The 17005-nt window shown below is 35.9% G+C and overlaps 1 protein-coding gene and 1 long non-coding RNA gene across 9 annotated transcripts in view; one reads left to right on the forward strand and one right to left on the reverse strand.

Annotated features, from left to right (window-relative positions):
* Positions 1-17005, forward strand: part of WDR17 (WD repeat domain 17) — a 95825-nt gene that overhangs the window by 17797 nt on the left and 61023 nt on the right. For 4 of the 8 annotated variants that reach the window (XM_082444078.1, XM_082444081.1, XM_082444082.1 and 1 more), the window contains exons 2-3: positions 5335-5456; positions 16429-16557. In XM_082444078.1, coding sequence (XP_082300204.1) covers positions 5391-5456; positions 16429-16557 — 195 coding nt within the window. In that variant the 5' untranslated portion in view covers positions 5335-5390. Of the gene's footprint in view, positions 1-4539; positions 4684-5334; positions 5457-16428; positions 16558-17005 lie in introns of all 8 variants that reach the window. The other 4 variants (XM_082444084.1, XM_082444085.1, XM_082444079.1 and 1 more) reach the window with 3 other exon arrangements.
* LOC309651414 overlaps positions 5464-17005 on the reverse strand; it is a 43341-nt gene continuing 31799 nt past the window's right edge. Inside the window, exons 2-4 of the long non-coding RNA XR_014258109.1 lie at positions 14447-14489; positions 9451-9508; positions 5464-8744 (exon numbers count right to left, since the gene is read on the reverse strand). This is a non-coding gene — a long non-coding RNA (uncharacterized lncRNA). The remainder of the gene's footprint in view (positions 8745-9450; positions 9509-14446; positions 14490-17005) is intronic.

The following is a 17005-nucleotide window of genomic DNA, read 5'->3' on the forward strand; positions in this document are numbered from 1 at the left end:
GGATAGTACGAACTGAGGAGTCAGAGGATCTGTTATGGGCGTGGCATTAACAGGCATCCACTGTGAACCATCACGGCCAAGTCATCAGACTCTGTGGGTGTTCCTGTGGACCCCCAAATACGTATCCTTAATCTATCCCACCTCAGTCCCCTGCTGCTTGTTTTGCAGACTTTGGTTTGTACCCATTTCCTGTTGTGAGATTATTTATTCCTTGTGTCCACCTTCCTCATCCGCTTGTCGCTGACGTTGCTTCTAAAAATACTTGTGGGTTAAAGCAGCATTAGTGCATATCTCAGAGAAGGACTTAACATGTTGCAAAATATGATGGCTGGGGGTGGTAAATGGGGCAGGAAACTCTAGGGGCAAAATAAAAAGATAAATGAAAGTGTCCAAGTGAAGTTAGAAAATATAATCCGATTATACAATACCTACTTGTATGTGGACAAGTCATTTCCATTTATTTTCCCCTCTTAATTCTGTTAGTATTAGAAAGCACCGCTGTGGATTCTTAGTGTATAATTTCTTTTTATTTAGATTATATACCTGACAGCAGAAATGTGCAATTTGCTGTTTTGTACCAGCAAATTTGCACATTAGCATAATTAGCATAAAAGAAACATTGTGAGCTTCCTGGAAATCTCCCTCATGGCTCCTATCTGTCGCTACTTCCTTTTCCCTGAAGAAAGCTCTCTCATAACTTCTAGTAGCATAGATTAACTTGGCTGGTTTTTAAACTTTGATAAATACTAGAATCCTATGATATTCATGTGTGACTTTCAATCATCATTACATTGTATGGTTCATACATTTCGTTGTGTGTAGTTCATTTTAATTGTTGTATAGCACCCCAGTGTATGATTATCCTATAATTTGATCTCCCAGGTTGGGGGAATCTGGTTTTTAGGGGAAATTTGTGTGTCTCCCCTCCTCAACCCCGCTCTGAGGCAGCCAAACTCCACTTTATATCTGTGGTGGGTGCTGAGTAAGAGAGAATGCACCTCTTCAGTGGCAGATCTGGGCTTCGTTTTGGTTCAGGATGGGAGCCCAAGATGTTTTCCTACCCACCCGCCAGGGGCTGGTAGCTTTTGCTTCTTCCCTTCTCCCAGTTCTGTGGTCAGGAAAGAGGGTTATCTGTCCCTCCCTAGAAGCAGATGGGCTTTGCTTTTACTCCCTCCCCATTGTCCCTGGGAGTGAGGGTATGTATTTCCTCCCTCCGAGTAGCTGAAGACTTGTGCTTCATTTGGGAGAAGGATTCAGGGACCTATACAGAGTTGCATGCCTGTCAGCTCTCAGTAGCCGAGTGCTTCCCATGTGCCTGAGCCACTAAGGGGGACTATGTCTGATTTGCCCCCCTCTTTCTCCTAAGCACCCGATTGAGGCCTGAGGAGAAGATCTGACAGGTGAGTGCAACTCAGCTTGCATCGGGGACCTCCAGTTATTCTATACTGATGCTCTAGTTTATATTGGCCTTAGGACTTACTCACAATTTTATCTGATTTTTTCCTTCCCCCCTTTTATGGCAGTCACCTCTTTCTCCCACTCCCTGTCAAAGGTGAAGCCGTTAGTCTGTCTGTCCATGACTGGGCTTCTCACTCTTTGGAATTCCCTTGATTGCTTTGCAGCCTGACAATTTAATATTATCTTTCTCCAGAGAGAATATGCTTTTGCTTTTGGAAAGTATGAGGGTAGGGAAGATCACCTCAATCCAATCATTGAATGAATTTATTTGAAGCTGAACTTCAGTCTTTGTAAAGGATAGTCTATTTCACACCAGTTTTAAGGTGTAGACCCAGATGGTTCTCACTGAAAGGAGACCTTTATTAGGCCATTTTTTTCCTTGGCAGCATATGAACGCCAGTTTTTTTTCCCTCCAGTCCCATGAGATTATGAAAAGCTCTCCATAGCTTCTTAGTATTTCAACCCCTACTTTTATATAGTCAGATCCTGTTGGGGAGAAAGTAGCATTCCCCCCTCCCCAGCCCCCCCTGTTCCCTGCAAGAGGGTAGCTGTGGAATGTCCTTCTCATGTTCATGGGTGTGAATGGAGGCAAGCCTTACAGCCAGAGCTTGGAGCTGGAACATTCTGACTTCTGCCCACATATCGCTGGGGAAAGCAAGTCATATGGCAAGTCCAAAGGCAACAAGCCAGGATATATAGTTGGCCCTTGATGAGCTCATAAAAAGGTATAGATGCAGAGAGGGATGTAAAAAGGTCAAGACCAGCAATCAGACCACAGGTTACTTGTGTATTGTATTAATCCCTGCAGCAAGTTTTCTGACGTTGCAAGCCATTTTACTTTATTTATTTATTTTCTTTAACACAATGACATCTGGCCTTTGATTCTTTTCATTTCCTTCCATCACTAATCTTAAAAGGCAGGAAAATTTTTCTGACTACGAATTAAGTTAAATTTGTGATTTTAACAATAAATTAGTCAGTTAGACCCATGGACGAATACACAGATGTAAACATGTTGGAGTAAATGTCACCATGACTTTCTCCTTTCTGTTTCAGTTACTGCTAAGTGATCGTGACATGCTTCCACTCTGAGATCAGCTAAAGGTTTCCACTCTGCACTCCAGATAGTCCTAGCCAGTCAGGGAGATGTGAGAGTTGAAAACTATTGGCCATTCTTATACTAAATGAACCAGATTCTATACACTCTCAGATAATCAAAATACTTGAAATGCAATAAAAAAATATGTATTCTCATGCAAGCTAATATTCATCTGAAATTCCATGATGTGAAATATTTTACTTTTCTTAGTTCTTGCAAATATGGTAAATAGTGCTCATGGAAAAATATCAGGAAGTATGACATGAGAACTATTATGTGCCCTAAAACAAGGTATTACTTTTAACTATATTGTATTTATAGTGATATAGTAAATACTTGGTACCTTATATGATTATAAAATAATTTTACCAATTCAAGTTTGCATTTTATTTTCCCTTTAAAAATTAAATTCTGAAATAATTTGGTTAGCCATTTCTCTACAAGGAATTGAATGGTAATCCCATTTCGCTTGTTGATGAGTATATTACCTGTAATTTGGATACATTTCTTTAGCCCCTTTCCAAGTTGCAGTTATGTGTGTATATACACACACACACACACCCCTTTGGTTCATGTGAACTACCACTAGTTGACAAACTCTTCTAGCATGTGTCAATTCACTCAACAAACATTTTGTACCTTCTATACAAATATGAATAAAACATGTTCCTTTGTCTTGGGCAACTCACAATTTTTGTCTCCGCAAATAATCACTATCCAGTGCACACAAATATAGACTTAGAGGCACACAGATGAGGGATTTGGTGCATTTGAGAAAGGCTTCAAAGAAGAGGGACATTAAGTTGGGTCTTGATAAATATGATACAGCTCATTAGTCACAAAAAAAGGGGAAGAGGTAAGACAGCTCAGGCAAAAGCATTTCACGACTTAAAGGCATAAAGCCATGCTGGTATAGAACATGTTTAGGAATTGCAGTGAAAGCAGGGAGGTTAGTAAGTAAAGTATTTCATTAGTTTGTACAAGACAGTGGCGTTAGGGATGGAGGGAAGGGGCTTTTGAAGAGACATGTTAAAGGTAGTTGTTAAGACTTGGTGATCAAATGTAGCGGGAGGTGGAGGGGAAGGTGGTGAAAGAATCAAAGATGGCTCGATGTTCTTATTTCGGGTTACTGTCGAGTATAGTTTTGGTCACTGGAACAGGGAATGCAGGGCAAAGAAAGACTATTGGGGGGCAGTAGAAAGGGATTCTTATCACTTGAAAGAGATAAGCTTGGCTTTACCGATGTTCATATTGAGATAACCAGATACAAGGCTGCGGGATCTAGGTACAGTAGGTACTTTAAAATGGAGTTTAAGGGCTTGGCATGAGAGACTGCAACAACTGAAATGGTGGCAAGGTAGTTAGATATACCCTGGGTAGGTGCTAGATATAGGTTCAGGGTGGGGTAAAAAAGTGTAAGGCAGGACACAGACACAGATCTCTAACTCAAAATAGGATAAGCAATGACAAGAGAGACAGCAAGGAAGGACCACCAGTCCAGAGGGTGGGACCCTGCAGGAGATGCAAATTCTGAGCAGTTAGCCAGGAACCAGGGGCTCTGTGGGAACCCAAGGGCAGGACAGAAAGTATGGTCCAGATTCAGGGAACTCAGCAAGATGGAAACAAGTTGAGCATCAGAGTGTACGAGTCCTGGAGCTTCCTGTGGAAGCCTATTCCCAACTATTTTGACCTGGGGCTTCAAGCAGATATTATTGAAAATATTTCTAGAGAATAAGGAAGAAGAAGAGGAATTCTGAAGGGTGCCATGTCCCATTTGGTATATTTTTAGAGTGAGATAAAGATGTTCTCAACTAGCTACAGCGATATTTATGTGTCATACATGTGTTTCTATGCCAGAACAAAAGTTATCTTACTTTTTGGATATGAAGAATGAAACACTCAAATTACTCACATTTTTTTCCTTTTATTCCCACCCCTCTCCTCCCTCCCTTTCTCCCTTCCTTCCTTTTTTCTCCACTGAGTTATAAGGGTTTGATGAGTTTGGGGCAGGAAAAGATCACTCAGAACCGATTAAATGTTGGGTGAAGTACCTAAACTTTATAGAGGACGTTTTGAAGTCCACATATTCTCCAGGACACCAGGAAATCTCTTGTTTAGTATGGCTAGTAAGTAATTTCTTCCAGAAGTGGGTAAAACTAAAATGAAGTCCGATTCATGTGATTTTGATTCTCTGTTGGACATGTTAGCACTCTATTACGTGATGTGTGTCTCTAAACTTTTTGAGGCACTTGGGTAATTGACAATCAGCTAACCATAAAAGGATTTAACTCTCAACTGTGGAGCTGGAAGCAAATCGAAATATAGGATTGGCCTTGTCATTGTACCCCTTTTAACCTTTATTCTAGTTTTATGTCCAACTCCTGAAATTGAAAATGGAACTGATTTTCTGCTTCCTGTTTTGTGGTTTTTCTGGATTCCTTATTTTTAACTTGGTAACTTTTAGAAATAATTTGCCTATTTCTTGCAAAAGTTAAATCCAAGATGGTTTTTAGAATGAAAACTGAAGGGCTAATGAAATATTTGACATAGCATTCTCTAGTACAACAACATAATTATCATTTGATTTATTTCTTATTTGACTATATAGGCTTGCATTTTCTGCTTTAGCATTATTTTTACAGATAGTGTTATTTATAAATTATTAAAACTGTTTCAGCTGAAATGTGTGTGTACTTCTAGTTTCTTGTACTGAACAACATTTCATAAGGCAGAGTTTGGTAAACCCATTTGGTTGAAACACATTGTTATTACTTTAGGTGCTGACTATTCTGAAGCTGGTTTCCAATTGCCTTGATTAAAGTAGAAACATTCTATGGCTTGGATGACTTACATTTCACATTGGTTTGAGCAAGATGATTGGTATGAAGGACTTCAAAGAGTAAGATATATTTACGTTGTAATTATAATTTTCTGTGATTTTTTTCTGCTTTATTTCTCATGCAGCTGTATTTCTGTGTCATTTATATTGTGGACATTTTTGCATTGCAAGATTCTGAGGGTAAATAGGATACTTATCTGATAGACTTAAAAGCAGAGGTAAGAAAATATATAAGGATAGTCATTTATTGAAGAAAAGGTGTTTTTTTCTATCCTGATTTCAGATGAATTCTTAATGTGTTCAGATTGTCTTTAGGCTTTAAAGATAAAATAGGATACTTTCTAATGAGATTAATGTATGAAAATAGCAATAATTTCAAGAAAGTAATTTTACATAATTTTATGATAGAAATATGTATGATAATACCATGTATTATATAATATTGTAAAAGAAAATGAAAATATGTTCTGAAGAAGAGTGCCATGTTCCATTTGGTAAATTTTTAGGCAATTAATTATGTTTCAAAGGGATTTGCATTGTTACTATGGCAACTTTTGCGAAGCATAGCTATTCTGATCTATTTCTACTGCGATAGCAGAAAACTGCCACTTTTAAATGCACCTTATCAAAATGGATTTAGTTTAGAGTAACATAAGATTTCTCTTTGATTATGTTCACCTTTTAAATGAAGGATTTCTTAATTATTTAAATGAAGGAGATTTGTGGATTTTTCTTTTCATTAATGAGTGGAACAAAAGAGCCAGAATATCTTTATGTAGTTTTACCAGCTTTTTCCCCATTGTTGTTCGAGGGCATATACTACTAAAGACATGCAGCACTGAATTTTTCTTCCTTCCTCCTTACTTCTTCGGGGTGCTATTCTAATCACATCAATCAAAGATATTTTCTCAGCATTTTACTTCTTTTCGATTATCTTTTTAGTTGTAAATCCTCAGCGGTTTAAGCCTCTTGGGTTTTCTTCTTCAGATTTTTTTTTTTTTCCAGCTGTGAAACAAGCTGGTAAACATCTCTGGAGCCACTAAATATCTAACTAACTCTGGAGAATAACCCTCATGGTTTGGATCCTAAGCATTCTTCAGAAGGGAGGTTGAGAATTACTGGGTAGCTCACCATCCTGAATTCCAGCTTTAACCATAATGATAGAAATACTTCAGCTTATCAGTTTAATAGCAGTATTTGAAGTTGTGCTGGACACACACACACACACACACACACACACACGCGCGCACCCACTATAATGGCAGCGCCCTTTTTTATATTGTGTGTGTGCATTTTAAATGTAATAACAGTGCATTTCTGATGTTCAAACAGAAGGCTTTTTTTTTCAAGTGTAGTGCATATATTCCTCTATGGGAAAGGAAAGGAATGACAATCTAATTTGGAGGGAGGGGGTGACTGATTTTAAGAAAATGCATTTTGCTAAAATTGTGTCTCTTTTTAGTGATTTTGAGGCAGCTCATGGAGATTATGAGGATTCAAAATCCTTCCCTCCACCATAACCCCAATCTGCCCTTTAATAAACTATGGCCTTTATAAGTGAATTCCTTGTTCTGAGATATATTAAAAGAATAACTATTCTCATATATAGATATAGTCCAACCCTAAAATTACCATATCCTCTTCATGAGTTTAAGCTTTTTTTGGCTCATGTTTTGATCATTTCTTATACAGACTTAGATGACAATGAAACATCTTATTCTAACTAATGAAATTGAAACGATTATTTAATTTCTTCTAAAATTCCAGCTTATAATTTTTCAGATGATATATATGTGCATATATACCCTATATAATCAGCATTCAGAATACCAGATTTTTCCATAGTTATATTTTTAATGCTTACTGGAAAAGATAAGTTGGTTTTTGAGCTAAAAATTATAATTTAGAAATGTAGTGTTTGAAAAAAATCACATACAAATATGAGTTTTATCTTTAGATCACTGAAGTGGCCTTTATACTTTGATATAATTAATATTTATGGCATATGTATATGTTTCTACACACACAGCACATGTATATGAACTTGATTTTAACTTAGTTTTATAATTTTATTTTTGGCAGTATTGTAACTCTAGCTATATTTAAATTTCATGCTTAGGTCATGTAATCTTGCATATTCAGAGGTGAGCTTTATTGTTATACAAATCTAATGCAAATATACTCTTATAACTTGCTTTTTTACATTTCATACACTTACACTTCAGTGTAATTATAATGTATGTATTGTGTATTTCATATAATATAAGATTGAAACCAAGAATAGAATTTAGGTTAAGAAAATAAAAATAATATCTCTGTAGGGCTGTAGTTGCCAGGCTACTGACACTGTCAGTTGCATGTGAGGTGACACAATGCTCAGACTTTCTTCCTGAATCCTCTGTAAATCTGCATTATTCAGTGAGCTGCAAGGTTTAGTACTTTATCTTTAAAGTGTGTATGTTGTTTCTGGGCCAAAAAGATGATGTTTTCTGAAAGAGCAAATCTTTAGAATGGACATGGAAATTCTTAGGTGGTTCACATAAAATGAAACATATTCTTAACTACAGATAAAAGGGTACATAATATTTACCTGAAATATAAAATTACCTGTCACATACAGTTAAAATATATTTGATTTCCTATATATGTGACATATTTGTAGTATTTATATTTCAAATATAAACATGTATTTTGAAATGGACCTTCGGTTGAACGTTTTCTATTTTTAGTAATGCAGAATCACTAATTGTGTAACCGTTCATGCTGACCACAATGATATCAAAAGCTTCTGGACATTTCTTTTTATCTCCTCGGCAACTGTAGATATCGCTTAATAAAGGCTACATAATATTATATATATATATTTTATGATACTGTTGAGAAAAATAATATAGAAGTTTCAAATACTAGCAGTTTAAATGCATAATTCAGAATTATAGATGCAATAGTATTCATATGTTTAATGATGCATGATTTTTTAATACCTCATTCAAAATTCTAATTTTTTTAAGAAACTGCCATTTTGTTTTTTCCTGTTTATTATTTTAATGGCTGGTTTAGACAAGTTATTCAACTCTGAATTATGAAGGATTTAAGTTGTTGGACTATAAGACTTACAAAAGCTGCTTAGGAATGTACGAAGGCATACCAAATTGTATGACAATATTGAAATGTTTATATTATCTGAAGTTAGAAACTAAAAAGAAGTAAATCAGGATAAACTGATAAAATAAAAAGTATTGGCATGAATTTAGAAGTAATTTATTTGTTTTCAATAAATAAAGAGTTAGCAGAGGGACTTTTAGTTTCCAATTTGGCATGTAGGAGCTCAGAAGTCTTCACTCTGGCCTAAATCAAAACAAAAAAATGAAAACTGAAAAATCAACAACTTTTCTTAGATTCATAAGAGAAGTGAGGTCACAAGGCAAACCGCTGCCCCAGATTGGAGAGACAGACAGGCAGATACAGAGAATCACAATGCACCAGAGCAGAAACCCACCAGCAGAAACCTCTGTGGAAACCAGAGCCAGAGTGGAAAACCTGAACTGTAATTGATGAATTGCTGGAGGCTCATATATCAAGTCTGAGAGTTAAAAACTCGGGATGGCGGTGGGGGTGGGGGGTGATGTGAGCGAGTAATAAGGAGGCCTCCAGGCTTTTCTGAGTTTTACCTCCAGGACCTTTACCAAGTTTTCACAGTAAATATCAGAGAAAGATCCCTTCATGCTTCTGGCAAAGGGAGAGGAAAAGGGATTGTTTTGAAATATGTCAGAGCACTCTTCTTAACAAGGCTGCCAGTGAGGAGAAAGTATTTTACCAGAGCCTGATCTGCAGAGATTACATCAGCACCTAACCTATCTGGGGGAAGGGAAATACCCAGTCCCTGCTAACTAGCTATCCTGTCCCACCTAGGGGAGAAAGATCCCTGAGAAAACTGGTGAAATTCCCATTCCACAGTCACAGGCTCATGAGAAGACAGAGACTTAATCATAGGACTGCAGAATGCTTTCTCTTCTCCCACAACTTAACATTACATCACTAAAGGTCTGCTTACCAGTTCCTTTTAGCCAGTAACATCATGTTCTCCTTTCAACAAAAAATCACAAGGCACACTAAAAAGCAAAAAACACAGTTTAAAGAGATTAAACAAGCATCAGCACCAAAGTCAGATACGGCAGGGATGTTGGAATTTATCAGACCAATAATTTTTTTAAAAAGTATGATTAGTATGCTAAGGGCTTTAATGAAAAAATTAGACAACATGGAAAAAACAGATGGATAATTTAAACAGAGAGATGGAAATTCTAAGAAAGAATCAAGAAATACAAGAGATCAGAAATACTGTAACAGAAATGAAGAGTGCCTTTAACAGATTCATTAGTAGACTGGACATGACTGAGAAAAGAATCTCTGAGCTTGAGAATATGACAATAGAAACTTCCAAAACTAAAAAGAAAAGAGAAAAAAATGAAAAAATAATAGAACAGAATGTCCAAGAACTGTGGGACAACTACATTTCCATACACATAATGGAAATACCAGAAGAAGAAAGAAAGGGACAGAAGCAATAACTGAAACAATAATGACTTAGAATTTCCTGAAATTAACATCAGACACCAAACCACAGATCCACGAAGTTTGGAGAACACTAAGCAGGATAAATGCCAAAAAAAAATACACCTAGGAAAATCATATCCAAACTTCAGAAAATCAAAGACAAAGAGAAATCTTAAAAGAAGCCAGAGCAAGGGTCAGAATTATATCCACTTCTCAGAAACCATGCAGTCAAGAAGAGAGTGGAATGAAATGTTTAAAGTGTTGAGAGAACTAAAACACCAACCTAGAATTCTGTACCTTGTGAAACTATCCTTCAAAAGTGAAAGAGGGCTTCCCTGGTGGCGCAGTGGTTGGGAGTCTGCCTGCTAATGCAGGGGACGCGGGTTCGAGCCCTGGTCTGGGAAGATCCCACATGCCGCGGAGCAACTGAGCCCGTGAGCCACAATTACTGAGCCTGCGCGTCTGGAGCCTGTGCTCCGCAACAAGAGAGGCTGCAATAGTGAGAGGCCCACGCACCGCGATGAAGAGTGGCCCCTTCTTGCCGCAACTAGAGAAAGCCCTCGCACAGAAACGAAGACCCAACACAGCCATAAATAAATAAAAAATAAAAATAAATTAAATAAATAAATTAATTAATTTAAAAAAAAAAGTGAAAGAGAAATAAAGACTTCCTTAGACAAACAAAAATTGGGACATTTGTTGCCAGTAGACCTGCCTTGCAAGAAATGTTAAAAGTTCTTCAGAGAGAAGGAAAATTATATAGGTAGAAATTCAGATCTACATAAACAAAGGAAGAACAGTGGAGAATGACTAAGTGATGGTAAAATAAAACCTTTCATTTTCTTATTCTTAATTGACCTAACAAATAACAGTTTGTTCAAAATGAAAATAGCAACAGTGTCTTTGATTATGTAAGCTTATGTGTGTACACACACACACATACACATACATACATATGTATGTGTCAGGTATGCTTATGTGTGAGTGAAATGAATGACATCAATGATACAAGAGATGAGAAAGAGGAATTAGGATTATTTTGTTTTTATAAGGTACTGAGAAGTGGAATAGTATTATTTGAAAGTAGACTTGGATTAGTTGTCAATGTATATTGCAAAGTCTAGGACAACAACTTAAAATGTTTTTAAATGAGGTATAATTGATATGCTAAGAAAGGAGACAAAATTGAGTCGTACAAAGTACTCAGTTGAAACCACAAAAGAAAGAGAAAGTGTGGGAGACAAAAACAGGACCAAAGATCAAGGGCAACAAAATGAAACAGTAAATATATAGTGGATATTAATCCAACTATATCAATAATCACCTTGAATGTTGATGATCTACGCGCACCAATTAAAAGACAGAGTTTGTCAAGGTGGATCGAAAAACAAGGCCCAACTATATGTTTTCTGCAAGAAATTCACATTAAATATAAAGGCACATATAGATTAAAAGTAAAGGGTTGGAGAAAATATACCATGCTAACACTAATCAAAAGAAGTAGGCATGTCTGTCTTAATTTCAGATGGAGCATACTTCAGAGCAAGGAAAGTTATCAGGGATAAAGAGGGACATTACATAATAATAAAGGGGTCAATATTCCAAGAAGATATAACAATCCTTAATGTGTATTCACCTAATAACAGAGTATCATAATACATGAGGCAAAGCTGATAGAAGTGCAAGGAGAAATAGATGAACCCACTAGTATAGTTGGAGACTTTAATATCCCTTTATAAGAGTTTAACAGATCTAGCAGACAGAAAGTTAGTAGGGACATAGCTGAACTCAAGAGCATCTTCAATCAACTGGATATAATTGACATCTATAGGCTACTTCATCCAACAACAGCAGATTACACATTCTTCTCAAGCTCACAAGGAACATTCACAGACTAGACCATATTCTGGACCAAAAAACACACCTTAACAAATTTAAAAGTATAGAAATAATACAGTGTCTGCTCTGAGACAATGGAACTAAACTAGGTACCAGTAGCAGAAACATAGCTGGAAAACCCCCAAATACTTAGAGATTAAACAACACTTTTCTAAACAACACATGGATCAAAGAAGAACTCTCAAGAGAAATTAAAAATTATTTTGAACTAAATGAAATTGAAAATACAACTTAATGAAGTAAAAGCCCACAAAAGCAGGGCTTGGAGGGAAATTTATAGCATTTAGTTCATTTATTAGAAAAAAAGGAAGATCTAAAATCAGTCATCTAAGCTTCTGCCTTAGGACACTAGAAAGAGAAGAGCAAATTGAATTCAAAGTAAGCAGAATAAAAGAAATAATAAAAATTAGAGCAGAAATTAATGAAATTGAAAATAGGAAATCAATAGAGAAAACAAAACTAAAAGCTGCTTCTTTGAAAAGATCAATAAAGTTTATAAGCCTTTAGCCAGGCTACTTAAGAAGAAAAAAGAGAAGAAATATATTACTAATATTAGTAGTGAAAGAAGAAGTATCACTACAGATCCTATGGACATTAAAAGGATAATAAAGGAATACTATCAATAATTCTATGCCCACAAATTTGATAACCTAGATGAGACGGACCTATTTTTTGAAGACACAGTTTGCCGAAACTCACACAAGAATAAGTATACAATCTGTGTAGACCTGTATCTAGACCTGAATAGACCTATGTATCAACAGATGCTGAAAATCATTTGACAAAATCCAATACTCCTTCATGATGAAAACTCTCAGCAACCTAGGAATAGAGGGTAACTTCCTCAACTTGATAAAGAACATATTTATTCCTCATCTTGATAAAGAACAAAAACCCTATAACTATCATCATACTTAATGGTGAGAAACTTGAAGTTCTTCTGCTAAGATCAGGAACAAGACAGGGATGTCTGCTCTCACCACTGCTTTTCAACACTGTGCTGAAGTCCTAAGTAATGTAACTAGACAAGAAAAGGAAATAAAAGGTATACAGATTGGCATGGAAGAAATCAAACTGTCTTTGTTCACAGATGACTTTAGTGTCTGCGTAGAAAAAAACCTCCTGGTACCAATATAGTGATTTTAGCAAGATTTTAGAATACAAGATTAATATACAAAAGTCAATCCCTTTCCTGTGTACCAGCAATGAACAAGTGGAATTTGAAATTTAAAACACATTACCATTTACGAAAGGACCCCAAAAATGAAATACTGAGGTTTAAATCTAACAAAATATGTACAAGATCAATATGAGAAAAACAATGAAACTCAGACAGCAGATATCAAAGAACTAAATAAATGGAGAGATATTCCATGTTCAGGGATAGAAAGAATCAATAGTGTCAAGATGTCAGTTATTGCTAACTTGATCTATAGATGTGATAAAATCCCAACCAGAATCTCAGGAAGTTATTTGTTGGATATTGACAAACTGATTCTAAAGTTTATATGGAAAGGCAAAAGACCCAAAACAGCTAACACAGTGTTGAACGAGAGCAGCAAAGTCAGTGGACTGACACTGCCCAACTTCAAGGCTTACTATAAAGCTACAGTAATAAGACAGTGTAGTACGGATAAAAGAATAGACAAATAGATCAGTGTAACAGAATAGAGAGCCCATAAATACACCCACATAAATATAATCAACAGATCTTCCACAAAGGATCAAAGGCAATACAATGGAGAAAAGATAGTCTTTTCAACAAATGGTGCTAGAACAACTGGACATCCACATGCAAAAAAATTAATCTAGACTAGACCTTACATCTTTCATAAATGGATTTTAGACCCTAAGGTAAAACACAAAACTATTAAACTCCTAGAAGATAACATAAGAGAAACCTAGATGACCTTGGGTATGTCCATGAATTTTTAGATTCAACACCAAAGGCATGATCCATGAAATAAATAATTGAATGCTAAACTTTATTAAATTAAAAAATTCTCCTCTGTGAAAGACAGTGTCAAGAGAAAAAGAAGACAAGCCACAGACTCAGAGAAAATATTTGCCAAAGACCAGCTAATAACTGTTACCCAGAATGTGTGGAAAACTCTTAAAATTCAACAAGACAGACACCCCAATTAAAAAAAACCAAGGACCTACTGTATAGCACAGGGAACTATAGTCAATATCCTGTAATAGCCTAAAATGGAAAAGAATCTGAAAAAGAATATATATATATATATGAATCACTTTTCTGTACATCTGAAACTAACACAACATTGTAAATCATCTATACTTCAATAAAAATCAAAGGGAAAAAGACTTGAAAAGACACCTCACTGAAGAAGATGACATGTAAGCTATGGAAAGATGTCGAACATCAAAAGTTATTAGGGAATTGCAAATTAAAACAACAGTGAGCTACTACTACGTGCCTATTAGAATGGCCCATCTAAAACACTGACAACACCAAAGGATGGTGAGGAGGTATGGCAGCAGGAACTCTCATTCATTGCTGGTGGGAATGCAAAATGGGGCAGACACTTCGGAAGAGAGTTTGATAGTTTGTTACAAAGTAAGCATACCCTTACCAGAATCCAGCCATCTCTTCCTTTTCCACTCCTTCTTATTTACCTAAATGAACTGAAAAGTTATGTCCAGACAAAAACCTGCATACAGATGTTTATAGTGGCTTTATTCATAATTGCCCAAACTTGCAAACAAGCACATGTCCTTCAATAGGTGAATGGGTAAATAAACCGCGGTACATCAAAACAATGGACTGTTATTCAGTGCTAAGAAGAAATGAGCTATCAAGCCCTGCAAAGACATTGAATACATATTACTAAGTGTAAGAAACCGATCTGGAAAAAACACCGTAATGTATGATTTCCAGCTGTATTCTGGAAAAGGCAAAACTATGGAGACAGTAAAAAGATCAATGGTTACCTGCAGTAGGACGGACAGAGGGATGACCAGGTGTAGCACAGAGGATTTTCAGGGCAGTGAAACTACTTTGTATGATACTACAATGGTGATGCATGTCGTTATGCGTTTGTCAAAACCCGTAGAATGTACAACACCAAGAGTGAACCCTAATGTAAACTATGGACTTTGGATGGTAATGATGTGTCAGGGTAGGTTCATCATTATAACAAATGTACCATCTGGTAGGGATGTTGATAGTGGCGGAGCTTGTGTGTGTTGGGGAACTGGGGGGGGTGAATGAAAATCTCTGTAATTTCTGCTCAGTTTTGCTGTAAACCTAAAACTGCTCTAAAAATAAAGTTTATTAATTTTTTAAAAAGTAAAAAAGAGTTAGAAGAAAGTGAAAATTAAATGACTCCATTTTGTCTGTGTATTTAAATATCTTTCCCTTATGTTTCTTTTCCAAATATAAACTCAAAGTTTGTTTACACACAAACATTAATAGTAATCATACATATCAAGGATAAACTATAACAGCCTATTTAATTCACATGTGGTTGAAATAATGTATATTTTCAGTGAAAAGTAGTATTGTCATAACATTACTAATTGAAAAAAAGTGTATTTTAAAAATTTATGCAGAATGCTAGGTGTCATTAGAGGAGGAAGAAAGCAGGTATTTGTAGCAGTTTCTTATACTTGTAAGCACCGAAAGGTTGGTAGCACGGCTTTTTTATCATGCCAGTTTTCACTGCAAATTATTTCCTTTTTTTGGGAAATATATCACTAGTTCCACCCAGATAAAGGAATTTAATGGGCTGAAGATAGAAATTGGAGAAGAAAGAGAAGAGGAAAAAAGAAGAGATCTTTTCAGGAAGTGGAAATATGAACTAGAAAAGATATAAAGAAGAAAGTAGCTTTATAAATAAATGAGAGATAACGTAACTGACTCTGGGCTCGTTTACTCTAAAATCCTCTGCCCTGCCACATAAACGATTTATATTCTGTAATTTTCAACTTCCTTCTGTCCTCTCTTCACAATGAATGCTACTGTTAACCCAGCTTGTATTCCTGCCTTGTGTACCTCAAATACTTTTTGTGAGGATGTAGAGTCAATGTGAAGACTGTGAATTTCTGAGACAGAGGTCACAATCCTCCCAATATTGTGTCTGCTCACAGTGTTTTACACTTGAATTTGCTGCCTTGAAGGAATTGCCAGTGTATAAAAATTGGTACGTTTACATAAAAATCTGGATATTTCCATTTCTTTGGGAAGTTCCAGAAATCTGGCAACATGGGATGACCTTCTCCAGTGGTACTAGACCCTTTAGGTAGGATGTGCACTTTCTATTTCACTCTGGTCCCTGTCACTCCTGGTAGGATTACCAACCCTTGGTCAAATGTCAGTTGTCATTTATTTTATAATCTCTTGCTTCCTTAATTGAAATGACCTGCCTTGATGTCTGTTGACATTTGGAGATTTCAACTCCTGTCCTTTGAAAGTATACACTGAGATTAATAGTGCTAGTAGAAAATGTTTTCAGGGCATAAAGATAAGGATTGAGGAAAACAGATGTAAAACAAAGAAGAGGAAGTTTATTGGATAATGGAATTGACTGATATGCCTCTGAATTTGTTTTTCAAGGCAAACATGTCCCAGGTAAGACAAGTGGGACTGCTGGCTGCTGGATGTCAGCCATGGAACAAAGATGTGTGCGTTGCCAATGGAGACAGATTTGCGTACTGTGCTACCCTGGCCATCTATATTTATCAGGTAAAAGAATGCTGATTCTTTCCAAGTTTTCCTTTTATCAGGTAAAATTACTATTTAATTAATATTGAAAAGCTTAATGCTGTAACTTTATTGATATTGGTATTTTATTGTATATTTTGTTACTATTTATACTATGTTAGTTCTACAAGTCAAGCTTTTAGAAAATGCTCATATCATAATATTAAATTATTAGCAAATTCTTAATTGATTTAGTAATCCTATTTTGATGCTATTCATCAAAAAGAATTTCTTCAAGAATTAAAGGTCCTGTTTTTTTAACGGTGAACAAGTAGTTCTTAATTCTTTTAAACTATATTCCCATATAAATAAATGGAATTCATTTCTCCATTTATTTCAAACCTTGCTCAGTAACGTGATACGAGAAAATTGTCTTATCAGTTGAAGAAGTGCGTAGTCCTTTAGAGAGCATTCTATTAAAAATAGTGCA

Source organism: Balaenoptera physalus, assembly GCF_965194825.1.
Source record: "Balaenoptera physalus genome assembly, chromosome: 21".
NCBI lineage: Eukaryota > Metazoa > Chordata > Mammalia > Artiodactyla > Balaenopteridae > Balaenoptera > Balaenoptera physalus.